The 23913-nt window shown below is 66.4% G+C and overlaps 4 protein-coding genes across 12 annotated transcripts; all 4 read left to right on the top strand.

The window, feature by feature from the left end:
- On the top strand, positions 1107-3616 carry RPLP2 (ribosomal protein lateral stalk subunit P2). Its single transcript, XM_018042708.1, has 5 exons — positions 1107-1511; positions 1697-1820; positions 2622-2670; positions 3297-3395; positions 3501-3616. The coding sequence occupies exons 2-5, from the start codon at positions 1698-1700 to the stop codon at positions 3575-3577; spliced, it is 348 nt and encodes a 115-aa protein (XP_017898197.1). The 5' UTR covers positions 1107-1511; position 1697; the 3' UTR covers positions 3578-3616.
- On the top strand, positions 6324-12076 carry PNPLA2 (patatin like phospholipase domain containing 2). 3 transcript variants are annotated; one of them, XM_018042656.1, is made up of 10 exons: positions 6324-6401; positions 7040-7369; positions 8975-9207; positions 9286-9351; positions 9708-9917; positions 10140-10200; positions 10302-10478; positions 10569-10701; positions 10889-11011; positions 11103-12076. In XM_018042656.1, the coding sequence occupies exons 2-10, from the start codon at positions 7183-7185 to the stop codon at positions 11371-11373; spliced, it is 1461 nt and encodes a 486-aa protein (XP_017898145.1). In that variant the 5' UTR covers positions 6324-6401; positions 7040-7182; the 3' UTR covers positions 11374-12076.
- Positions 12648-17680, top strand: CRACR2B (calcium release activated channel regulator 2B). Of its 5 annotated transcripts, none has more exons than XM_018042706.1 (9): positions 12648-12750; positions 14660-14858; positions 14935-15046; positions 15415-15586; positions 15979-16125; positions 16230-16320; positions 16432-16524; positions 16643-16809; positions 17003-17459. In XM_018042706.1, the coding sequence occupies exons 2-9, from the start codon at positions 14694-14696 to the stop codon at positions 17265-17267; spliced, it is 1212 nt and encodes a 403-aa protein (XP_017898195.1). In that variant the 5' UTR covers positions 12648-12750; positions 14660-14693; the 3' UTR covers positions 17268-17459. The 5 variants fall into 5 exon arrangements, with proteins under 5 accessions (XP_017898195.1, XP_017898196.1, XP_017898192.1 ...); XM_018042707.1 differs by lacking the exon at positions 12648-12750 and adding an exon at positions 13003-13453; XM_018042705.1 differs by lacking the exon at positions 12648-12750 and having other exon boundaries at positions 13492-14858; positions 17003-17074; positions 17176-17299.
- CD151 (CD151 molecule (Raph blood group)) lies at positions 18448-23333 on the top strand. Of its 3 annotated transcripts, none has more exons than XM_018042699.1 (9): positions 18448-18568; positions 19470-19570; positions 20314-20423; positions 20520-20711; positions 21067-21141; positions 21696-21800; positions 21905-22063; positions 22156-22242; positions 22633-23333. In XM_018042699.1, exons 3-9 carry the CDS (start codon positions 20340-20342, stop codon positions 22690-22692), a joined length of 762 nt encoding a protein of 253 aa, XP_017898188.1. In that variant the 5' UTR covers positions 18448-18568; positions 19470-19570; positions 20314-20339; the 3' UTR covers positions 22693-23333. The 3 variants fall into 3 exon arrangements, with proteins under 3 accessions (XP_017898188.1, XP_017898189.1, XP_017898191.1); XM_018042700.1 differs by having other exon boundaries at positions 18461-18568; positions 19507-19570; XM_018042702.1 differs by lacking the exon at positions 18448-18568 and adding an exon at positions 19064-19154 and having other exon boundaries at positions 19507-19570.

Here is a 23913-nt window from a genome sequence, read left to right as displayed (position 1 = left end):
ACAATGTGAATGAACTTCCAGGGTATTACACTGAATGAAATAAGCCAGACACAAGAGGACAAATTCTGTATGATTCCATTTACGTAAGATCCCTAGAACAGTCAACATAGAAATGGAAAGTAAATGGGAGCCAGGGGCTGGGGAAGGGATGGGGTGTTATTGTTTAGAATTCAAGAAGAGGGAAAACGTTCTGCAGATACACCGTGGTGACGGTCGCACGTCAGTGTGAACACATCTAGTGCCGCCAAACTGTATGATTAAAGTGGCTTTACAGTGTGTTATCGCACCATTAAAAAAAAATCACAACCGACCACTTTCCCGTGTTACTGCAACAGTCCCATCCTTGCCAGATGGTTTTCCTCGCCAGCTGCATGATCTTGAGCAAAAACCTTTTCTGTGCCCGACCCTCATCGATGGTTTCCGTGGGGCCTGCGTCATCACATCGGGGCTGGGCCCTAACACGAGCCCGCCTGGGCTGCCTGCTGCCTCTGAACCCATCTCTGGCCACCTCAGCAAAGCCTTTACTCCTGGGGCCTGACGCTCGCTCAGATCTTCGCGCTCACTCATCCTTCAGCCCTCTTCGCTCAGGCTTTACCTCAGCCTGGGACTGCCTCGTTTAACTACTCTGTGTCCGCGCACTAGAACATAAGTTCTGAGGAAGCAGAACCGGGCCTGGGCGCCCCCCAGGACTGAGGCCAGCCTGCTGCAAGGTCCCCGACACGGAGTGAAGGGGCAACGTGTGCTGTGTCCACGGGGAAGCTGATGTCTCTTCCGAGAGGGCACGGACCGGGTGGGGGCGGGTCACACGGGCGTGGACGGTTCTGGCTCCGCTCCTCCGAGCGGCGGTGACAGGGCCTCCCAGCTTCACCTGGGGCCCCCGCCGTGGCACTAGGGATGGGGAAAGCAGTGGCTGGGTTCCGCGGAGTGAACGCGCGGGGAGACGCGCCCGCCTGTCTGGGCCAGCCGGCTCTCGTCGCGTAGCAGGCCCGACCCCAGCCGCGGCGCCGGGCCACGTGCGGCCGGCAGCGGCGCCCCCTCGCTTCCGGTAGCCGTGCACCATGGGACTTGTAGTTCGCCGGCCGCGTCCGCCGCTCGGGCAGAGAAGCGACCAGCGCGCAGAGGCCGCGCTGCATGCTGGGAGCTGTAGGCGCCGCGCGGCATCCTGGGAACCCTGAAGGGAGAAACCTACACTCCAGGCTCACTCTTCTCTCAGCTCCACTTCCCCCAGGGATCTCGGGCGGCAGTCACCCCATTATATACACGAAGACAGCCCTGGAACTGCCTTCCGCCTTTGTGGTGGCGGCTGCGGGACAGACGGGATAATGGCGTCTCCCGCGTCCTCATTGGCTAGGCGCTGCGTGACGTCACTAGGAGGCGCCCTCGCGGGGCGCCGAGCGCAAGTCCCGGAGGCTTCTGGGTAGCGAATTACTCCCGCCCCCAGCACCGGCGCCTTCCTTTCCGTCCCTGACGCCACCGAGGTCGCACGCGCGAGGCTGCTCTGCCGCCGCTGAGTGAGTGGGCCGGGAATGCCGGGCCGCGGGGCCTGGCCGCGGTCGTGAGTGCCGCCGGGGGCGGGCGGGGCAGGGCGTGGGCCAGGCCTCGGCGGCGGCTCCGCACCAGCCGCGCGCGGCCGGGCACTGGCCTCGCAGGGACCGGAGGCTGCCCCTAATGCCGTTGTCCTTGCCCTGTGCGCTAGGATGCGTTACGTTGCCTCCTACTTGTTGGCCGCCCTCGGGGGCAATTCCTCCCCCAGCGCCAAGGACATCAAAAAGATCCTGGACAGCGTGGGCATCGAGGCAGACGACGACCGGCTCAACAAGGTAGCCGCCTCGCAGGGGCCTGAAAGCCCGCCGACCCTATACGGCGCATACGGGGCTCCCTCTCCTACCCAGCCCAGGGAAGAAGGTTGCCGCGGGTTTAGTGGAAGGCCTTTGCCAACCCATGTGGTTTTGGAACTGCCCTAATGTGCTGGTACAGCCCAAAGTAAGAAAAAATGGGGACGAGGTCAAGTCCGCGTTAGCGTGGCTCAGTGGGAGCAAGTCACCTGTAAGCTTTTTTTTAAGTGAAAACAAGCCCACGTTAACTTTATTTTTTTGAACTCAATGTGGTGGCGGTTTACTCGCTAAGTCGTGTCGGATTGTTGCGACCCGATGGGCTGTAGACCGTCAGACTCCTCTGTCCATGGGATTTCCCAGGCGAGAATATTGGAACGGGTTGCCATTTCCTTCTCCAAGGGATCGTCCCAACCCAGGAATCGAGGTGCTGTGCTTAGGCACTCCATCCTGTCTGACTATGCCACCCATCTGGTTCCTCTGTCCGTGGGGAGTCTCCAGGCAAGAATGCTTCCCGACCCGGGGACGGTACCCGGCTCTCCCGCATTGCAGGTGGAGTCTTTACTGACTGGCCACCAGGGGAGCTTTCATTCAGCCTAGTGAAGGTTATTTTGATACGCATTGAGTGTGAAGTGAGATATTTTGCATTTTTTTTCAGCAGTAAGTTTTGGTGTTATTTTCCACATGCGGGATGTCTTAACTTACGGTCCTGAGTGGGCCATAGCTGCCGTGCAGGGGGAGCTGTGTGTGTGGCTGGCCTCTGGTAACCCCGCTGCTCGTCTGCTCTAGGTCATCAGTGAGCTCAACGGAAAGAACATTGAGGACGTCATTGCCCAGGGTGAGGTCGTGTTCGAGGCTTCGGTTTTCACGGTCCATTCTAATCCCTGCTGGTCAGCTTGTGGCCTGCCAGGCTTCGCTTGTGGACCAGAGCACTCTAGAAGCCTAACCCAGAGGAGTGAGCAGGGTTTCCGTGGGCTCATGCTGTGGCACTTCTAGACAATCCCCCGGGCAGGGTGGCAGGGGCGCCTGTGCCCTCAGTGGGCTTCTGTAAACAAGCCTCATTGCTGGGGGGCTAGGACTGACCACAGGCCCCTGCCTGTGAGGTCAGGCTGGAGCTGGACTTACTTGGGAGTTGAGCTTTGGGGGACTTGTTTTTGTCTGGGTTCATGACAGGGCAGAGGCAGCCTTGTCTTGTGAACTCACTGCGGGGGGGTGAGGGCCTGGACACTGGGACAGTGGGATTCTCTCTCCCTGGTCAAAAGCATGTTTGTTCAACTTAACCTCCTTGGTGGGGCACCGTGGGCCTGCAGATTTGCTGGAGGGGTGGGGGGGATTCCTAGAAGCCAGTGTCTGGGAAAATGGGAATCTGGCACAGACCCGAACGAGCTGGACAGTGTCTTCATTCTGAGATGACATTCAGGCGGAACACCTGCTCTGGGCTCACCTCCCCTTTGGTCTCTGCAGGTATCGGCAAGCTGGCCAGTGTGCCTGCTGGCGGGGCTGTGGCCGTCTCTGCTGCCCCAGGATCGGCAGCACCCGCTGCGGGTTCTGCTCCAGCCGCAGGTAAGTGGAGGCTCAGGCAGCCGTTGGTGCACACGCCCTGAGGTCTGTGTCTGCCGGGTGCGTGGCCTGCACTGCAACTGAGCTCACCATGCTTTCTCCCCACAGCGGAGGAGAAGAAGGAGGAGAAGAAGGAAGAGTCGGAGGAGTCAGATGACGACATGGGCTTTGGCTTGTTTGACTAGAGTCCCTCTCCTTTGCAAATAAAACCCTTTTTATGTATTTCTTGAGCTCTCTGTGAGTGCTTTATCAGTGTGGTCCCTGCATCCTTGTCTCGTTCTGGGATGAACCAGGACCCTTGTTCCGTGGAGTCTGAAGAGCCAGGAGTGGGGTGCCTGGGAGGGGTCACTTCCTGTGGGTCTTGAGTATGGCCAAGCCTTGCGCCTCCTTCTTGGACATTGTCCCAGCTCCTGAGGACTGCCAGGGTCTTGGAGGGAGTAAGGTTTTCCGGGGACTCCCCATCCAGAAAAGCTTCAGAACCTCTGCTCTGTGAGGCTGGTGCCTCCAGCTGAGGCCAGCAGTTCCCATTAGACTGAGTGGTTTCAGTCACACAAGGAGATGGGGTGCGACCGGGCTCCGTTGCAGGACTCGGGCTCCTGGTCTTGTTCGAGTCAGCACCCCAGCTCCACTGTAGCGCTGAGCAACTCGGGTGTCACTCAGCCTCTCTGAACCTCAGTGCACCAGCCGTCTGGTGGCCACTGCCTTTGCTCGGCAGATGTGGAGGTGCCTTGCAGACAGCAGCGCTGGGCCGCATGCTTTTCAGGGCCTTTAGTGGCAGGCCGGCCCACGCCCCTTCTGCCAAGTTCTGGCCTAAAATACGGGGCAGAGGGGAGAGGCCCTCTCACTACCCAGTTCAGTCGCGTCTGACTGGTACCCTGTGGACTGCAGCACACCAGGCCTCCCCATCCATCACCAGCTCCTGGAGCTTACTCAAATTCTTGTCCATTGAGTTGGTGATGCCACCCAACCATCTCATGCTCGGTCATCCCCTTCTCCCACCTTCAGTCTTTGCCAGCTTCAGGGTCTTTTCCAGTGAGTAACTTCTTTGCATCAAGTGACCAAACTATTGGAGTCTCAGCTTCACCATCAACCCTTACAATGAATATTCAGGACTGATTTCCTTTAGGATGGACTGGTTGGATCTCCTTGCAGTCCAAGGGATGCTCAAGAGTCTCCAACACCACAGTTGAAAAGCATCAATTCTTCATCTCACTATCCTGGCCCTGTAGCTGCTGGCAGCCTTCACGGCCTTGGGCCTCTGCCTGCCAATGCCAGGCTCCCCAGGAGATGCTCTGCCTTTCTGAAGGCTGGTGTGATGGGTAAGTGCTAGGAGCTCACCCCGCAGTGGGCATTTATGGAGCTGTGGACTCACTTCCAGAGGGGAGTGGTAAGGGCAGAGCAGGGGCCTGCAGAGCAGGGGAGTGGGGGCCTCTGGAAGAGGCCCAGGGCTGGGGCGCTGGCCTGAGGGGTGGGGGCTTGGATGGGGGTGAGGACCACGGCAAGGAAAAGGTCTGGGTCTGGGGGTTGGGGGGGCTCTGTGTGCCCAGGGACACAGCTGACCTGAGGCCGTGGTCCAAGGCTAGGGTACTGGGGCCCCTCCCAGAGGAGTGGACCCCGGGTACAGGGGCAGAACTCACAATCCTAGGCTCGACCCCGTGGGGGCAGAGGAACCCTGCCTGGTGGCCGGCGACCCCCAGGGATTCTCATCTGTACGGGCTGGGGGAAGGGGCAGGTCTGCCTCCCACTCCACAGGCAGCATTCTGAGAAGGGCTCGATGTTCCTGGCTCCAGAACTCCTGGTCCCAGGGGCCTGAAGGGAGGGTTATGTACCCAAAACAAGTCAGCTAGCGTGTGGAAATGGGAGCAGAGGCCTCCCTGCACTGGGGCGGCACAGCCTCATTCCCTCAGAAACAACCCGGACACTGGCCTCCCCCAGAGCAGGCTGCAGGGACAGCCTTAGGCCCGTGGCTGAGCTCACCGTGTCCAGCTCTCCTTGGTGGTCCACCCTGGTGGCCCCTGGGCTCTGCAGGCTGGCCTTGGGGGTCTGTTCCATCCCTACTGTGTCCCCGTCATCTGCTGTGTCCCGCAGCCTCCCCAAGCGCTCAGGCACCCCAGTCCTGGGCTGCTCCTCCATCCAAAGCACTCGGGGTTCTAAGCCAAACACCCTCACCCCTGCCATCCCTTTTCCCAGGACCCAGCTCCCCTCCCCTCCTCCCACCCAGGGCCCTGTGCCTTCCCACTCTTCACCCTTCTCAGTCCTTACTTGAACCTGCGGAAGCACTCTCTCCCACTTCAGCCCAACCCCCTCCCCAAGAGGCCCGTCTGGGCTGACTTTCCTCACTGCTCTACTGGCGCGGGTTCCCATGCCAGGCACACATGCCAAGCACGGGTGGCTTGGAGCTGAGGACTGGTTGGCATGATGCCCGATGGCCCTGTCCCGGGGAGGCCCTGCTCTGGCTTTGCCTGGGCCTGACTGGGGAGCAGCCCCAGGCTGGGTCCCGAACCAAAGTCCTGCCTGGGGAGCGAATATCAAGGGTGACATGCACACTGGCCACCTGCCTTCAGCAGAGATAAGCCCCTTGTTTGGGAGGTGAAGTGAGGGGCCAGATGACCTGGTGGCTCAGGGGTAAAGAATCCCGCCAATAGAGGAGACATGGGTTTGAACCCTGAGTCCAGAAGTTCCCAAAAAGGAAATGGCAACCCACTCTAGTACTCTTGCCTGGGAACTCCCATGGACAGAGGAGCCTGGTGGGCTACAGTCCATGGGGTCAGAACAGAGACAGGACTGAGCCAGGAAACAAGTGAGATGCAGGGCTGGTCTCTGGATACAAGTCAGGCTAGCCCTGCCCTGCAATCCAGGAGAAAAATGCGGAAGGGGGTGGGAGGGTGACGTTACCAGAACCTGCTTGGGCAATTAGTGAGGGCGGGTCGGGGCTGGACTCACCCCGGAGTAGACCCACAGCCCAAGGAGCTGGGACAGGAGGCGGGTGGAAACCAACTTAGTGCCCAGGTAGAGGTGGCTGCGGGGCGGTCGGAGCTCGGCCGGGAGGTCGGGTGCGGGTCTGAGACGCCAGTGTTCTCTCTGGGAATTGTGGTTTGCGCGCTGCCTGTGTGTTTACGGGGGATTCTGTGATGAGTCTCGGTGGGTCCTTCAGGTCCCTGGCCCGCGGCGAGCTCCTCGGTGTCCCGGGCGGGCGGAGGCCTACGCCTGAGGGAGGCGGGATGCTGCCCGGACAGCAGGGCCCTCCGCTCCCGGGTGTCCAGCTCAGATGCCGACGTCCCGGGCCTGACAGCGGCCATCCGCACTGCTCTGGGCCCCCGCCCGCCCCTTTCCGCCGTCCACGGTGGTGGGGGTGGGGCAGCAGGACGTGGGGGACGTGGACTCCCGTCCGGGCCTGGCTACTGTCTTTGGCGGGGCCGCAGGTGCGGCGCTTCAGAGCCCGGGGGGCTGGACGGCGGGCGGGGCCTCCGTTTCGGGGCCGGGGCTCGGGGCGGGGTCGCCGGGCCCAGGCGGGCTTCCGGGGAGGGCGGGGCCTCTGGCGGGGCGGGGCCTCGGAGCCGGGGGCGCGGCCGTTCCCCGCGCGCCCCGATAGGCCCGCGCGAGCCGGCTCCGCCCCGCCCCCTGCTAAAATCGCCGCCTCTGCGCAGAGTCCCCGGCTCCGCCGGCTGAGACCCCGAGCCGCGGCGACCGAGGGGCCAGCCGGCCGGTGTAGCCCCGGCTCCGGAGCGAGCGGCGAGCGCGCGGCGCACAGGGCGGCCTGCGGAGCCCGGGAGCCCGGCGGGCCGCCGCGATGTTCCCCAAGGAGACGACGTGGAACATCTCGTTCGCGGGCTGCGGCTTCCTCGGCGTCTACCATATCGGCGTGGCCTCCTGCCTCCGCGAGCACGCGCCCTTCCTGGTGGCCAACGCCACGCACATCTATGGCGCCTCGGCCGGGGCGCTCACGGCCACGGCGTTGGTCACCGGGGCCTGCCTGGGTAAGAGGGCCGGGGGGGCTGGGCAGATGCCCCTCGCGAGGGTGGAGCGGCCCCTTCCGTCACCACGGGGAGGTGGGAGGGGGTCTCTACCCGGGACCCGGGCCGAGGGTCCAATTCCGGGCGCCAGCCAGGGGCGGGGCCTGCCTTGTTTTGCTCCGAGGGTGCCCCGGGAGTGGGGTAGGGCCCGGTGCGCCTCTGGGCCGAGGCTGCCACCTAGGGCCCGCCTCTCGGGCGCGAAGGTTGAGGGGAGGGCAGGTGCAGCAGGAGTTATTCCATTGGAAAGAGAAAGTAGTTCGTGGGCGGGACCTCGAGAGTCGGGGTGGGGTCTAGGCCGTCCGCTTGCCCCGGACGTGTAAGACCGGGTGCCAGCGGTCACTGTGTCCTGGGGCTACGGCAGTCCAGACTGCCGTGGCCCCGGGGCCAGGTATGGAGTTGGCCTCTGAGAGAGCGTCTGGGCACTGTGGCCTGGTACCTCCCGAGGACTCCTGGAGGAGGACCGAGCAGGTCAGGCCTGGGCCTGGCCAACTCAAGCTCTCTCCGGCTCTCCCGCTCCTGGCGCACCGCCCACTTGTGGGCCTGGGTCCGCGGCTGCGGCCAGACGTTTTTGGCCCCTCCATGGGGCCAAAGGCGCGTGGTGACTCTGGAGTCCCGGCGTCGGCCTTCTCCGCCCGCACTCTTCCGGCGGCCCTTGCCAGTGATGTTTACGGCACACGGAGTTCTCCTGGAGGCAGCCAGTGACAGAGGGGTCATTAGCTTCTGGAATGCCCCGCCCAACAGGAGCCTGTCCAGGGTTCTCCCCTGCCCTCTGCCGGTGACTGTCCGCGGGAGAGGTTGGGGCGGGAGGAGCAGACTGGAATTCACCCTGCGTCCCGGCCCTTTCCCCTCCAGGTGGCCTCCGCCCAGGGTTCCTCAGACCCTCTATGGTCTCAGGACACCCCTAGGTCCATGGTACTTTGTTGAGGAAATGGCTCGCATGGCGCCTCCCCCCAGCACACACTCCCAAGAAACCTTTCTCACAAGCGCCCGTGGTCTCGGGCAGCTGGAGCCTGCGCCCCGCCTCACCCCTGACCCCAGTGGCGATCCCAGTGCCTCTGGGGCCTTCCTGCCCCGGCTACTCCTGGGCCTCTTGCACACCGGCTTTGTCCCGGCCAGTGCCCATGGCCCCCAGAGGCATGTGGAGGGGCTGCAACGGGCTGTGAGCGGGTTTCATGCCCCCGGGCGGCATTATGGTCTGTGGATCTGGAGCTGGCCAAGTGGGTGAAGACTGAGGCTGCTCAGAGTTGAGCCTGTGGCTTCTACCCTTCCTGGGGGGAGCTGGGTGCCAGGCCACGCCAGGCTCTGTGATTCATGGGTCGGGGAGAGCATTGGGAAATACTGGGCAGAGGGCAGGCCATAGCCTCAGCTGTCTGCCCTGCCAGGAGCCTCTCTCTTCCTAGGAACAGGTTGCAAATGTCCCAGTTGTGGGCCAGGCCCCACAGTGGACATGGAGACTCCTCCAGGGTGGATAGGGCTGCCTTGAGTCTGTGCCATGGTCCCTGGGCACGGAGCCCTGGGGAATGTGCGAAGCCCAGGAGTGTGGCCCGACTCTTGGCCCTGCTGTTCCAGGTGAAGCTGGTGCCAATATCATCGAGGTGTCCAAGGAGGCCCGGAAGCGGTTCTTGGGGCCGCTACACCCTTCCTTCAACATGGTGAAGACCATCCGGAGCTGCCTGCTGAAGAGCCTGCCTGCTGACTGCCACGGGTGTGCCAGCGGCCGCCTAGGCATCTCTCTGACCCGCGTCTCTGATGGCGAGAACGTCATTATAACCCACTTCAATTCCAAAGAGGAGCTTATCCAGGTGGGCCCTGCGTGCCGCACTGGGGTGCGGTAGGAACCCTGAGCCCCTGCTCACTGCCCCCTCTGTCCCTGCCCCCAGGCCAATGTTTGCAGCACCTTCATCCCCGTGTACTGCGGCCTCATCCCCCCTTCCTTCCAGGGCGTGGTGAGTATGCCCTGATCGCCCTGCCCGGGTGACAAGTCGGCTCCTGTGTGTGGGGTGGGATGAGTGCCCCCCCAGCCCCACCCTCCTGCCAGCCTGTGGCCTCACTTCCCCGGAGTGCGGGGAGGAGCGCCCTCTGTGCCCCGCCCAACTGTGGCCTCGCTTCCCCGGTTACTCAAGAGCCGTGAGCCCAGCATGAATGCGCGTTTCCGGTGGTGTTCTCCCCAACCCCGCCGTCTGGCCGTCTGTTCAGTGGCCAGTGCCCAGTGGGTGAAAGGCGCAGATGAAATGGCCCTGGGGGAGGGCCATCAGCACCCCCTGCTGGGCCCTCCCCGTGTGACCCGGTGTCCCTGCCCCAGCGCTATGTGGACGGCGGCATCTCAGACAACCTGCCGCTTTATGAGCTCAAGAACACCATCACGGTGTCCCCCTTCTCGGGCGAGAGTGACATCTGCCCGCAGGACAGTTCCACCAACATCCACGAGCTCCGAGTCACCAACACCAGCATCCAGTTCAACCTGCGCAACCTCTACCGCCTCTCCAAGGCCCTGTTCCCGCCCGAGCCCCTGGTGAGGCCCGCCCTCAGCAACGGCATGGGGGACAGCTGCGCGGGGGGCCTCTCCTGGCGATAGCCCGTAACTTGCCCAGCCTCTGTCCAACCTGGATCTGGCCCTGGATTCAAGTTCGCTTAGGGTGGGGTGGGGGGATGGTGCAGGGACCCCGCAGACCCCAGGGGGGCAGAACAGGGCGTGTGTGGCCCCCTGCCCCAGGTTATGCCTTCCCTGCCTCAGGTGCTTCGAGAGATGTGCAAGCAGGGCTACAGGGATGGCCTCCGTTTCCTGCGGCGGAACGGTGCGCGGGCTGCCTGGGGCTGGGGGGGCTCTGCTTGGCCGTCCCCTGTGGGCCAGCTGGCCGCAGCCCTGCTGATGGCCTGTTGTGTTCTCCCCACCCAGGTCTCCTGAACCGGCCCAACCCCTTGCTGGCACTGCCCCCCAGCCAGCCCCCTGCCCCCGAGGATGCCGACGCAGAGGAGGGGGCAGTGGCCATGGAGAGGACTGGAGGGAAGGACCACCCACCTCCGCCCAGGGAGGATCACATCCTGGAGCACCTGCCCTCAAGGCTCAATGAGGGTGGGTGGGGGGAGGGGGGAGGGGTCCTGGGCTCTGCTTCCCCCCCGCCCCGCCCCCAACCTGCCACCAATCGCCCTCCTGCACCCACAGCCCTGCTGGAGGCCTGCATGGAGCCCACGGACCTGCTGACCACACTCTCCAACACGCTGCCCGTGCGTCTGGCCACGGCCATGATGGTGCCCTACACTCTGCCCCTGGAGAGCGCGGTGTCCTTCACCATCCGGTGAGGAGCAGGGGGCGGGCGCCCGGGACGGACTTGGGAGTCATTCCTGGGTGGTGGGCACAAGGACACAAGGAGAGGGACAGCTGGTATAAGGTGCTGCAGAGATGCCATGTCGGGCCCCGAGCCAGGGCACAGACCGGGCCGGCCCGCCGTGGCCCCTGAGGCCATGCCTTGCACCCTGCCCCAGCTTGCTCGAGTGGCTGCCCGACGTCCCTGAGGACATCCGGTGGATGAAGGAGCAGACGGGCAGCGTCTGCCAGTACCTGGTGATGCGCGCCAAGAGGAAGCTGGGCAGCCGCCTGCCCTCCAGGTGAGCCCCTCGCCGCCGTGCTGCCCCGGCCCGCAGCCTCCAGGGCAACCCCCGCGCGAGCCCTCCCTCCCGCCCTCCCGCCCTCCCGCAGGCTGCCGGAGCAGGTGGAGCTGCGCCGCGCCCGCTCGCTGCCCTCCGTGCCGCTGTCCTGCGCCGCCTACAGCGAGGCGCTGCCCAGCTGGATGCGCAACAGCCTATCGCTGGGGGATGTGCTAGCCAAGTGGGAGGAGTGCCAGCGGCAGCTGCTGCTCGGGCTCTTCTGCACCAACGTGGCCTTCCCGCCGGACGCCCTGCGCATGCGCGCCCCCGCCGGCCCGGCCCCTGCTCCCCCGCAGCACCCGCCCAGCTCGCCCCCTTGCTGAGGGCCCAGGGCCCTGGCCTTCTGGCCCCGGGGCCCTGGGGCCCCGGTGCTGAGGGCTGCCCCCCCCCAGCGTCCCTGCCCGTGAGGCGGGGCCGCGGGGCCCCGGGGCCCGCTGAGCTCCCCTCCGCAGTCGCTCTCCACCCCACTGCAGACTGAGGAGCTGGGGGCCCTCACGCTGCCCACGGGGGCCTTGCGGTCCACACCCGCCGCTCATTCGCCGCACTGAGGATGGCCGCGCAGCCCTCCCAGCGTGGCCACAGGGGCCCCTGCCTGTGCGTCAGCCTCCCCTTCGGGGCCCGCCCCAGTGCGAGCGCAGTATTACTCCTGAGAACTTCGCACCTGCTCCGCCGGCCACAGTTTTCCATTTTCTGAAGAATGTGCGTGAAGAATTATTTATTTTTTGCCAAAGCAGATGTAATAAACGCCACGGCCCAGCCCTGCCTCCTTCACTTGTGTGTGGCTGCCACCCCCCAGTGTCGTGTCTGCAGCCTCAGGCCGGGGCTTCCCCGGGACCCTGCGTGCCTCTAACCTGGCACTCAGGGCCTGCCTGCCAGCCGTGGGGCTCCCCCTCGAAGCACCGAGGGCTTCCTAGGCTGCCGCCCACTCCGTTGGCTGGGACCCTTGGGCACAGCTTTCCAAGGGCCGATGGAAATATTTGGGACCAAGATCCTTGCAAAATAAAAACAGAACTGTTTAGTTTAGAACTTCATGGCGTCCTGGGGGTGTGGGATGATTTCCGGGTTGGATGACTGTGCAGGCTGAGGTTCCCCAGCTGAGCGCAGGGGAGAGGTGGGCGGTGGGGTGTGGAGGGGTGGAGGGGGCTGCTCCACAGTGGGTGTTCGGCCCAGGCTGATGGGAGGTGTGGGTCTTGCCCCTGTCATCAGGAGCCTCCCTGACCCCAACAGCATACCCAGCCCCCTGCCCGAATATAGGAGGGAGCAGGTGTGCTGAGGGGGGGCTGGGTCTTGTGGGTGAGACGTGCTCTGGAGGCCTCCTCTGCTCTGCCTGGGCAGTCTGAGGGGATGCGGCCAGCCCCTCTTGGTGACCACAAGGGCCCATGGGAGAAGGAGGGGTTTCTGAGCGGAGCCAGGCGCTTGGCTGGCAGTCCAGAGCTGATTGCTGCTGGGGGTTTGCCCGCGCCTGCCCTCCATGCTTCCCCATGGCAGCAGCCCCCAGCCAACAATAACGGTCGGGCTGGGGCTGTGACCGGGAGAGCCGGCTCAGCAGGTCCCTGCGTGCCTGTGCCAGGGGCCACCCCTTGGTCTCAAGGTCCTGTCCTGTAGGCCCAGCCGGTTCTAGTTCAGCAGGATCCCTGGGGGAGCGGAGGCCTCCAGCCCCCAGTGCTGCCAGGAGGGCCCCGGGAGGCCAGCCCCTCCAGGTGGGTGCAGGGCTGGGCCGGGACCTGGGAGGGGGACCCCTGGGAAGAAGCTGGCATTTTCTTCCCCTGCAAGGAGGTCACACACAGGCCCCCCCAGCACCTTTCTGGCAACCCTCCCCCAACGGGAGCTGCAGTCAGGGCTGTGCCACCAAGGAGAGTTTGGGGTGCCTGCTGAGACAGGAACCCCCTGCCAGCCCCCCCCCCCAGTCATTCCCCCTCACACACACAGGCCTCTAAAGCACTGATTTAAATACCGTGTTGTAGTATACTACTCGTTTATTGTTTTAAAAAATATGGGAAAGAATGCTGGAGAAGCATAGGGAAGGGAGGAAAGTCACGCCACTCCTAGAGATAACCGTTGAGAATATTTTGGTCTATTTCCTGCCTGGGTTTTCCTGCACGCTCTTTGGCGCCTGAAATCGATATCCTGAGGACTGCCCCCCCTCCTTGGCCCTGTGCAGGAAGTGTCCCCCGGGGTCGTCTCCACCCCACCAGGAGCTCGGACAGGACAGACCCTGGGGGTCGGGGGCTGCATGCAGGGGCGGGCGGGCTGAGTGCCGGGCTACAGGGCAGTGCCGAGAGGCGGGGACACGGCGGGGACACGGCGACAGCGGCGGCGGCCCCGCCCGGCCGGCCCTGCCGGGGTCTCGATACTGGCGGGAGGACAGCCCAGTGTGCGCAGGTGTGGCGGTGAAGCTCGCAGGTAGGCAGGCACCTGGCGGGTCCCCTCCCCCCCCCCCGCCCCCGCCTGCATTGGCCGAGTACCTCCACACCCGCCCCGCCAAGTCGCCACAGGGTGCACGGATCCCTGCGTATCACGGCCAGGGACTCCGGTACCCCTCGGGGCGCGCAGTGGCAAGGGCAGGGCAGACTGGGGCCCCAGGGCGTGGGGTTTCAGGAGTCCTCCCCACCCTCCGCTCCGCGGCCGGGACACAGTGCAGCTTCCGGCTGGGACGGCCCTCGGGTTACAGGGAGCCAGGGAGCCGCTGGTGGGGTGGCGCGCCCGCGCTGGGATCGGGGGCGAGCCCGCGCTGGGGGAGTGGTTTCCGTCCACGTCCCCTCCTCCTGCCCTTTCTCAGACCCGCCCTCTTTATCGGTCGCCCCCCACCCTCAGGAATATGGGTAGGGTCCCAGTCGGGGTGTGATGCCACACTGGGGGCTGGTTTCGGGAAATTCGGGGGTCAGGGCTTTGCGGGAACGAGATGTGGTCTGATGAACGGGCAGGGCACCCCCTGGGAAGGCCAGTGTGGTGGTGAGCACGGTGCCAGCAGGAAAGGCTGCTAGGCTAGACCCTGGGGTTCCCGACAAGGGCCTTGGAAGGCCTGGAGGCCCGGGCTGGACCCTGCACCTGCCTTCCTTGGGGCCCCAGGTCGGTGGGAGGGGCTGCGAGCGGGGAGGGCGGAGCCAGCCCGCCTGCCAGCTGGCCGGAGGCGGGGCCCAGGGTCCGCGCTGAGAGCAGCCAGGACTGCCTGGTACTCTCATTGGCCCGGCCTGGTCAGCCCCGTGCCCAGGTCGGCAATTCCAGGACCTGTTCAAGTCCTCTGCATCTTACCATTCCCTCACCCAAGCCCTTGCCCCGTCTCGAGAGCCCCCACCTCATTTCAGTCACAAGACCTAGAGCAGCCCCCAGCCGGCCTCCCTTAATGCAGCCTCTCCTGCACCTGCTGGCTTCGAGGGGGACCCGGAGCCTGCCTAGCTCCACCCAGGCCCCAGCCCGCCGGCCCCACTGCCTGAAATTGGGCCACATGCCCCCAGCGGCCCCTCTGCCAGGCCCTCTCCCGCTTCCCATGGGGGCAGGGAGGCTCCTGTGCACCCCACCTCTGGGTGCCCACCGCTCCCGCTTAGCCCTCGGCCGCCTTTGCCTCTCACCCGCTTTGCCTGCCCGTCTCTTCTCCTCGTCTCTTCTCAGCTCTGCTCAGGCCACCCAGGCTGAGCCCACCGCCATGGCCAGCCCCGGGAAGCCCAGGGCTGGGGAGGCCCAGGAGGAGGAGGGGTGGGAGCAGGGGCGCACCCCGGGGTCCCCGGCCGCAATGCTGGAGCAGGCCCAGGAGCTCTTCCTGCTGTGTGACAAGGAGGCCAAGGGCTTCATCACCCGGCACGACCTGCAGGTGAGCCCCTGCCCCCAGATGCCGCCTGCCCCCAGGGCTGACCTTGGCCACTCAGCCCTGCCATCCACCTTGCCAGGGCCTGCAGAGCGACCTGCCCCTCACGCCCGAGCAGCTGGAGGCTGTGTTTGAAAGCCTGGACCAGGCGAACACTGGCTTCCTCACCGCTCGGGAGTTCTGCCTTGGCCTGGGTGAGCCCGGCCCCTGAGCTCCACCCCCAGCCCACTGGCATGTGTGACTTGGGGCCCACAAGGTCGGCAGCCCACGCCCCTCCGTGGCCTCCCTCCAGAGCACATACACAAAGACACAGAGGGCCCCCAGTGCGGCGGTGTGCTCACCGGCTCCCACCCCACTGCCCGAGCCTAACCCTAGTGAGGCTGGGAGCCAGGCGTGCCTCATTCTGGCCTGAGCCCAGCTGTCACCTCCCATTCCCAGGATGGGAGTCAGACCAGAGTAAGGAAGAAAAACAGGAAACTGGGCTCAGAGAAGGGCAGGATATGTGAGGGGGTGGTGGGCTGAGCCGTGGGGGGTAACAGTCTCTCCTTCCCACGCCCTGCAGGCAAGTTCGTGGGCGTGGAGGCCACCGTGGGTGCTCTGCCCTCCCGGGCTCCAGAGGAGACCTTCGAGTCGGGCTGGTCGGATGTGCAAGGCGCCGGGGGCTCAGTGGAGGAGGACGAGGAGCTGCTCTGCTCAGCGCTGGAGCAGCTGGGGGTGGCCCGGGTCCTGGGCGAGTAAGTCGATGTTGGCCTGACCCCAGCACCCTCCACTGCTCTGTCCACCTGCGCAGGCCTGTCCAGGTTGCCTGCGTGCCTGTTCCCAGGCAGGGACCCTCGGCCAGGCTGGGTCCGGCCCTCTCAGCTGCCACTACTGTGTGCCAGGCGTGATTTCCCACAGAATTTGCATTTCTGGAGTCAGCAGTCACGGCTAAAGCCAGCACAGGCAAAGCCCTGGGTACACAAGGACACAGCCCCACTTGTACACACTGCCTGCCAGGCCAGCCCCTCAGGGGTGAGAGCACCCGGAAGAGGATGCTCTGCCTGTCCAAGGCCACGGCCTCTGCAGGCTTACCCTTCAGGGTGGCGGAGTCCTCCCTTCGGCTTCAGCCCCTACCCACCCACCCCAGGCAGCAGGCAATTCGGGCGCTCTGGACCCGGCTGCAGCGTGAGCGGCCGGAACTGCTGGGCTCCTTCGAGGACGTTCTGATGCGCGCGTCAGCCTGCCTGGAGGAGGCGGCCAGAGAGCGGGACGGCCTGGAGCACGCTCTGCGGAGGTGAGGGCTGGGAGGCCGGGGGCGGCCTGAGGGCCAGGCGGAGGGTCTCCTGGCTGCAGTGCGGGCAGGCGCTAAGCCGCCGTCTCACCCTCGGTTCCCCAAAGGCGGGAGAGCGAGCACCAGCGGGAAGTGCGGTGTCTGTACGAGGAGATGGAGCAGCAGCTTCGAGAGCAGCGCCAGCGCCTACGGGGTCAGGTGGGCCCATCCCGGGCGCGCGGGTCTCCCAGGGGCTGCCTTCTTGGAGGGAACTGGTCGCACCCGCGCCCCTGCCCCCCGCGGGGGCTCAGGTGTCCCCGCGCGTCCTAGGGCCTCCCCCGGGAGGAGCGGAGAGGCCGCCTGGAACTGGAGCTGCAGAGTCGCGAGCAGGAGCTGGAGCGCGCGGGGCTGCGGCAGCGGGAGGTGAGCGGCCGCGCGGAGGGATGCACGGCTGCCCAGCCAGGGCCCAAGCCCCGCCGTCCCCACGCACTCCCTGGCGACTTGGGGGGCTCTCTCCAGCCTCGACCCCTCGCTCCCCCAGCTGGAACAACAGCTGCAGGCCCGGACCTCCGAGCAGCTGGAGGCGCAGGCGCAGAACGCACAGCTGTGGCTGGCCAACGAGGCGCTGCGGACGCAACTGGAGGGCGCGCAGGAGCAGCTCCGCAGACTGGAGGGCGACGCGCAGGGCCGCCGCGAGCAAGCCCAACGGTGCTGGGGGTGGGCCGGACCCTCGGGGGCGCGCCCCGGGGAGGCGGGCACCTGGAGCTCCGGGCTGCAGTCGCCCCCGGCTCCAGCCCCGCCTCTGGGGTCTCAGTGGCGGGGCGGGGGGGGGGTCCTCCAGGGGGCCGTGCGGCACCGCGAGGCGCCTTCCTGCACCCGGATCACCACCTCCGTCCTGCAGAGACGTGGTCGCGGTCTCGAGGAACATGCAGAAAGAGAAGCTCAGCCTCCTGCGGCAACTGGAGCTCCTCAGGTGCGTCTGGAAGGGGTCCGCGTCGCCGGTTTCTACCCAGCCCCCATCACCGCCCCCCCACACCGCGAGGAAGCCCTTCCGTGCCCGCGTTCCCCACCCAGGCGTGCTTCCTCTTGAGACCCCTCAGAGCCTGTGGGCTGCTATTCCCCAGGGAGCTGAACACGCGGCTCCGAGACGAGAGGGACGTCTGTGAGGCCCAGCGGCTGGGCAGCGGCCGCAGGAAGGCTCTGAGCTCCGCTCCCCTGCTGGGCGCCCCCTGCTGCTGCTGTTGCAGTAGCTGGGCTCGCCCCCCCAGACGCGGCTCCGGCCACCTGCCCAGTGCCCGCTGACTAGCCCGAGCCTCACTAGCCCAGTAACTCACTGGGCCTCACCTGGCTGCTCAGAGAAGCCGCCCCTTGAAGGCGACTCGGCGTCGCTGGGGGCTGCCTATCCAGGATGTGGGCTCTCCCCAGTGAGCTGCCCGGCCTGCCTGACTTGCAGACATGAAGGAACTAACCTGGGGGGTCAGGGACTCATGTCTCTCGCTGCGGTCCTCATTCTATCCCCAGCGCATGGAAACTATCAGAAAACCCCTTCCTCTGAATAAAGTTCACTGACTTCATCCTCCTTGGCTTGTGGGAGCCGTAGCATTTGGACCAGGCGTCCATCGTCCTTGTGTGTCCACTGGACATGTCCACAAGCCGTCCGCCAGAGTGGTAGGGACCAAGGCTCTGAGGCCAGTAGGCCCGGAAGCGGTGGACGGGCTTCCCTGACTGCCCCCAGCCTCCAGCGCCACCCCTCCCCATGCCAGTCCTCACACAGCCCTGGGTGGGCTAGTTCAGCCCACTGGAGTCCTGAGTGGAGGCACCGGGGGTGGGCCTGAGCTGTCGCCAGTGCCCTCCGCCCTGCCAGCCCGAGCCTCGGGCAGGGAGCAGGGGACGAGGGCGGCTCACTTTCCCGGGAGAGCTGTCCCCACCGACGGCGCCGCCTCGAGCCGTCGGGCACTCGCCTCTAGCTCCCCAGCGCAGCCGGTCGCAGCCTCTGCCCTCGTTCCCGAACCTTTTCCCACCACTCCCAGGCGACACTCTCCTGTCTGGACCCTCTCACGCCGTGACCCGAGCCTCCCCTGCAAGCCGTCCTCCGCAGGGCGCCCAGAGAGGCCCCTCTCTGTCCCTGACCGCGCCTCTAGGCCGTCCCCCGGGCCGGCCCGCGTCCGCCCCAGGGACCCCCGCAGCCCCGCCCCGCCGCTCCTCCCGAGCGGGCGCCCTCGGGCCGCAGCCCGCCTGGCCTCGGCCTCCTCGCGTGGCCCCCAGGCGGCCGCCGGGGCTGCTGCCCCGCCCGCGCGCGCCCAGCGCTGTCGGGCCCCGCCTGCGTCGCCGGCCGGGGCGGGGCCTGCGGGCTCGGGGCGGGGCCCGGCGCGTCTCGGTCGCAGGCCCGGGCCGGCTGTGTCTTCTGTGCTCTCCGAGCCGCCGCCGCCGCCGCCCCCGCCGCCCGCCGGACTCCGACGCGTGGCCGGTGAGTGCACCGCCGGGCACCGACGACCGGGAGAAGCTGCGCGCCCGGCGACCCCGCAGGCTCCTACCGGGGGTAGACGAGTGCCCGGAGGCCCGGCGGGCCGAGGGTCCGCCGGGCGAGGGCAAGGCGCCTCCCTGGTCTCCGGACGGTCCTTGCGGCCCCCTCGAGCCGGGGGCTCCTCCCGAGCACCCCACGCACTGCGCGAACACCGGTGCCCTCCTCTCCGCCGGTGCCAGTGGGCGGGCCGCGCGCCCCGCCAGGGCGTGGGGGTGGCGGCGGCGGTGACTTCATCGCGGTGACGCGCGAATTCCTCACCGGCCTGCCGGGAGCCGAGCTGGGAGTCCCCCACCTTGGGGCGTGGGCCGCTGACAGGCCCGGCTGGGCTTCGGGAGCCGGGGGTGGGGCGGCAGCGTCCAGGGCCGCGGGAACTATTTCTGGCCGGCCCTTCCCTCGGGGCTCACCTCCTCCGGGCCCTCCCGGAAAGGCGGCCGGCTCCTCAGCCTTTCTCGCCCGAGGGCGGGCCGTGCGGGTGGAGCCTGTGCCTGGAAACAGCCTTCCCGGGCCCCGGGCCCCAGGACAGGCCCAGGTCCGCCGGCGCGGGGCGTTCTGCACCGTTTCTTCTTGCCCAGCAGCAGCTACTGCCGCTTGGTGGGGGGAAGGGCCAGTTACAGGCCAGGTGCCAAGGCTCAGACTAGGGGGCTTGGAGGAGGCGTGCGGTTCCCCCCGGAATCGGACTGTCCAGAAATGTCTTCTGCCCTGCCCCGCCCTAGCCGAGGCCAAAACACCGGGCCTGGCCGCTCCCTTCTCCGCGGGGGGGGGGGGGGGGGGCCTTTGGAAGGCCAGCTCGCGGCCAGTACCTGGGTCAGCTACAAGGAGGGATGGTGGGATCCTGCCCATCCAGGTGGAGCCTGACCTGTGGCCTGTCCCTGGCCCTCTAGTGAAGCCTCCTCAGGTGGGAACTTCTGCCTGCCTGCCCTACAGAGGAGCCCTCCCACCAGCCAGGTGAGTGCTAGGCGCAGCAGCTAGGAGTCCGGCTCCAGGAGGCACCCTGTCTGTCTGGAAACAGGGCCCCAGGGCTCCTCTGCCCTCTGTGTCCCCATCCCGCTCCTGCAGACACCCAGAAACGAGAGGGTGGGGTGGCTCTGGGGAGGGGCACAGGCTGGAGCTTCATTTCCCCCTGGGCCGGCGTGGCTGTCCCCCTTCAGGAAGGACCCCCAGGTCTGGGGGTGGCGCCTTCCAGCTCTGGCTGGAAGGAAGGCAGGCCGGCCCCTTAGGAGGCCTGAGGGTCTTCTCCAAGGCCACAGGACTAAGCTAGAAAAGCACCGATCAGCCTACCTTTGAGCAGCTTCTGCCGCCCCTGCCCCCCCAGCAGCCGGTAGGATCCTGCCAACCTGTGACGTGGGGCACAGGGAATGTTTGGGGTGGGGTGGGGTGAGGGGCCTGTGTGAGCTCACCTGAGGTGCCTGCAGGGCTGAGTCAGCCCGTGGTGGTGGTTGGGGGTCCTCCATGCCTCCCCCGCCATGCCCTGGGCGCTGGTCAGGGGAGCCGGGCCCCCCAGGCTCCAGCTGGGCTGTGGGCACCATGTCTGCCCTTGCCGCAGTGGTGGCGGGGGCTTCCGAGCAGCCCTCCCCCACAGACGCTCCCGGAACCTTCACCCAGGCAGGGGGTGGGCTTGGCCCCAACCTGGTCTGGACGTGTGTCCCCCGCTCCTCTCCCCGCTGGCGTTTGGCCGTCCTCCCGGGCAGCCCCTCCCCCACCTCCGGGCCCCAGGATGGGCGAGTTTGGGGAGAAGTCGGCAGCATGCGGCACCGTCTGCCTCAAGTACCTGCTCTTCACCTTCAACTGCTGCTTCTGGGTGAGCAGTGGGCACCCCCTTCCCCGACCTCGGAGGAGCCTGGCCAGGGGTCCAGGCCCGGGGCCGGATGTGGTGACTGGTGTGCACTGCCCGCAGCTGGCTGGCCTGGCCGTCATGGCTGTGGGCATCTGGACGCTGGCCCTCAAGAGCGACTACATCAGCCTGCTGGCCTCGGGCACCTACCTGGCCACAGCCTACATCCTGGTGGTGGCGGGCGTTGTCGTCATGGTGACTGGGGCACTGGGCTGCTGTGCCACCTTCAAGGAGCGGAGGAACCTGCTGCGTCTGGTCAGCGGGGCTGGCCGCACCGCGGGTGGGGGTGGGGCTCCCTGCCAGGCTGCCTGGGGTGGTTCTGGGTTAGGAGGGCTTAGAAGGGAGACATGGGTGAGACTGCAGGACAGACAGACTCTGCTGTGCTCACCTGGGAGGGGCTCCCTGCCCACCTGTGGGTCCCCGTATCCCGGCTGGGCCAGCAGAGGGAAGACGGCTGAGGAGCACTGGGAGGCCGGGGGCCCCCATCGTGTGGCCACTTGGCAGCTGAGGGCAGTGGCTCTGCTCTGCCATGCCTGGTGCTGGGCGTCCTCACGGAATGGGGGCGTCTGTGTCCCAGCCCACCTGACTGAGCCCCTGCTCCTCCCCCCAGTACTTCGGCCTGCTCCTTATCATCTTTCTGCTGGAGATCATTGCGGGGGTCCTGGCCTACGTCTACTACCAGCAGGTGAGGGCTGGGACAGGCCACCCGAGGACGTGGACGTGCAGGGACACACGTGCAGTGAGCTGGACACGAGCGTGCAGGAGACGTACACGTACACATAGGGACACGGACACCCACGCACTGGGCCACACGCACAGGTGGGGCACGCACGTGAAGACCTGCCATGTAAGGGTACACACGCGTGTAGGCTAGGAAGGACCAAGACATACAGGCTGCGGTGCTGAGCCCGGAGATGGGGGCGGGGCCACAGGTGGAGGGTGGACCACAGGGACCGCCAGCTGGCCCTCCGCACCCAAGCTGCCTGCTCGGCGAAGGCAGGTGTCCAGGGGATCTGGAGTGCCTTCGCTGCTGCCGACCCTGCCCACGGCCCTCTGGGTGACTCCCAGCCACCTGGCCCCACAACCACCCGTCTGAGCCAGCATCCAATGCCCATTCCCTGACCCCAGCCCTTCCCAGAGTCCTCCTGCATGCCCCTCCACCCCGGTCTACGCCCACTCCCACCCTGCCCCACCTCAGAGTCTTCAACCAAGGCTGCAGCTGTCCCTCCCTCACCCCAGCTAAACGCAGAGCTCAAGGAGAACCTCAAGGACACCATGACCAGGCGGTACCACCAGCTGGGCCACGAGGGCGTGACCAGCGCTGTGGACAAGCTGCAGCAGGAGGTGGGTGGCCGGGAGGTGCGGGGCGGGGCCTCCCCGGGCCTCTGCAGGCGCCCAGCCCCAGGGCTGCGGCCCGGCGCTCCGCCTGAGCTCTGTTCCCGCCGCAGTTCCACTGCTGCGGCAGCAACAGCTCGCGGGACTGGCAGGACAGTGAGTGGATCCGCTCGGGCGAGGCGGACGGACGGGTGGTCCCCGACAGCTGCTGCAAGACTGTGGTGCCTGGCTGCGGGCGGCGGGACCATGCCTCCAACATCTACAAAGTGGAGGTAGGCCAGTGGGGGCCTGCTGAGCTGCCTGGGATGCGTCCTCGAGGCGACTGGAGGACTTGCCACCTTCAGCAGCCCCTCCACCCTTGCAGGGCGGCTGCATTACCAAGCTGGAGACCTTCATCCAGGAGCACCTGAGGGTCATTGGGGCCGTGGGCCTGGGCATCGCCTGTGTGCAGGTTTGTGTGTGTAGCGGGTAGCTGGGCATCACCCGTGTGCAGGTGTGGTGTGGGGGCATTGGCATCGCCCATGTGTGGGTGCGTGTTGGGGGCTGGGCATCGCCCGTGTGCAGGTGTGTGTAGGGGGCTGGGCATCGCCCGTGTGTGTGTGCAGGGGGCTGGGCATCGCCCGTGTGCAGGTGTGGTGTGATGTTGGAGGGGGCTGGGCATCGCCCGTGTGCAGGTGTGGTGTGTGTGGGGGGCTGGGCACTGCCCGTGTGTGGGTGTGTGCAGGGGGCTGGGCACTGCCTGTGTGTGGCTGTGTGTGTGGGGCTGGGCACTGCCTGTGTGTGGGTGTGTGCAGTGTGTTGGGGGCCGGGGCCGACGTGCTCACGCGGGCCCTGTGCTCAGGTGTTCGGGATGCTCTTCACCTGCTGCCTGTACAAGAGCCTGAAGCTGGAGCACTACTGAGTGTGTCCGCAGGCGCCGGCCCTCCGTGCGCTGCAGCTTCTCGCGACGCGCTGACTACTGACACTCCTGAGAGCCCCAGTGCTGCGGTCCAGGCGGCGACCCTGCCCCTCGCCTACCGGGGAGACTGTCCTGCTGCCTGGGCCCCCCACCGTGCCATCACCGTGCCCTCTGGGGACCCTCAAGCCCCAGAGGCAGCTTCAAGTGCCTTTAGCTACACACCAAAGTCCCAAGGCCTAAGGTCAGCCCCACCTATCTGCTGGGCTGGGGGTTAGCAACAAAGGCCCCCCTCCCACCACCGTCTTTGGGCTGAGATCGGGGCCTTGGGGTGCTCCCTGAGGCCTGTGCCAGTTGGGCAGAAATGGGCTGGTGCAGGGGGGCCAGGCAGCAGCAGGTGAGGCAGCCCCAGGTGCCTCCCCCAGGCCCCCCGGGTACCGGGCCTCCTCCTCAACCAGGGAAGAGCCGTCCGGGCCGGGCCTCGGCCGCCGCCCCGCTGACCGTCCGCAGCCTGCACTGACTAGGTCGCCGCTCCCCCAGAGGCAGGACCCTGAGGGTTAGAGTCGCTGCTGTGCCCCACGCCTGGGACTGCTCCTGCTACTCGACAGGTGCTCAATAAACGTCTGTGCAACGGACGGCTGAGCTGACGTCACTGACAAAGGCAGTCTGGTCTCCAAGGGATGTCCTGTCCGCAGAGTGAACAGACCCACCCCCAGGGCCGCAACAGAGGCAGACACGGGCGGTGTGAGCTGAGAGCCGACGGGGCTCCCGGGGACGGAGGCTGGGCCAGCTGCAGACAGGCCTCGCAGAAGCTCAGCTGTTCCCTGGATGCAGGGCTGGTGATGCGGCTGAGACCCCAGGGAGCGGGTGACTGGACCGCTGCGGTTTCCAAAGGCCTGTCTGGCCACTGCACAGGGACCAGGGACGGGAGGGGGGCCTTGGGAGCGAGTCAGGTGGGGTCTGGCAGGACGTCTGCCGACACGGCAGGGTGTGGCCAGAGAAGGGTGCTGGGCCTGGTCTCTGCAGAGACCACCCATCAGACGCCTGGGCAGGTGGCCTCAGGAAGGCTGCCTCCCTCCTGCCCTCTGAGCTGCTGGAGGCACCAGGGCCTGCCTGAGCCCCGCCAAAGCAACAGCTTCTGGTTTGAAGCCTCAGCCTAAGCTGGACCGCGATGAGCAGCCCCCCCCCCCCGCCCCCGCCCCCGCCCCCGCCCCCCAGCTCTCTAGT

This window comes from Capra hircus, chromosome 29, assembly GCF_001704415.2.
Source record: "Capra hircus breed San Clemente chromosome 29, ASM170441v1, whole genome shotgun sequence".
Classification (NCBI taxonomy): Eukaryota; Metazoa; Chordata; class Mammalia; order Artiodactyla; family Bovidae; genus Capra; species Capra hircus.
Note: the sequence above shows the minus strand (reverse complement) of the source record. Positions and strands in the feature narration are given on the sequence as shown.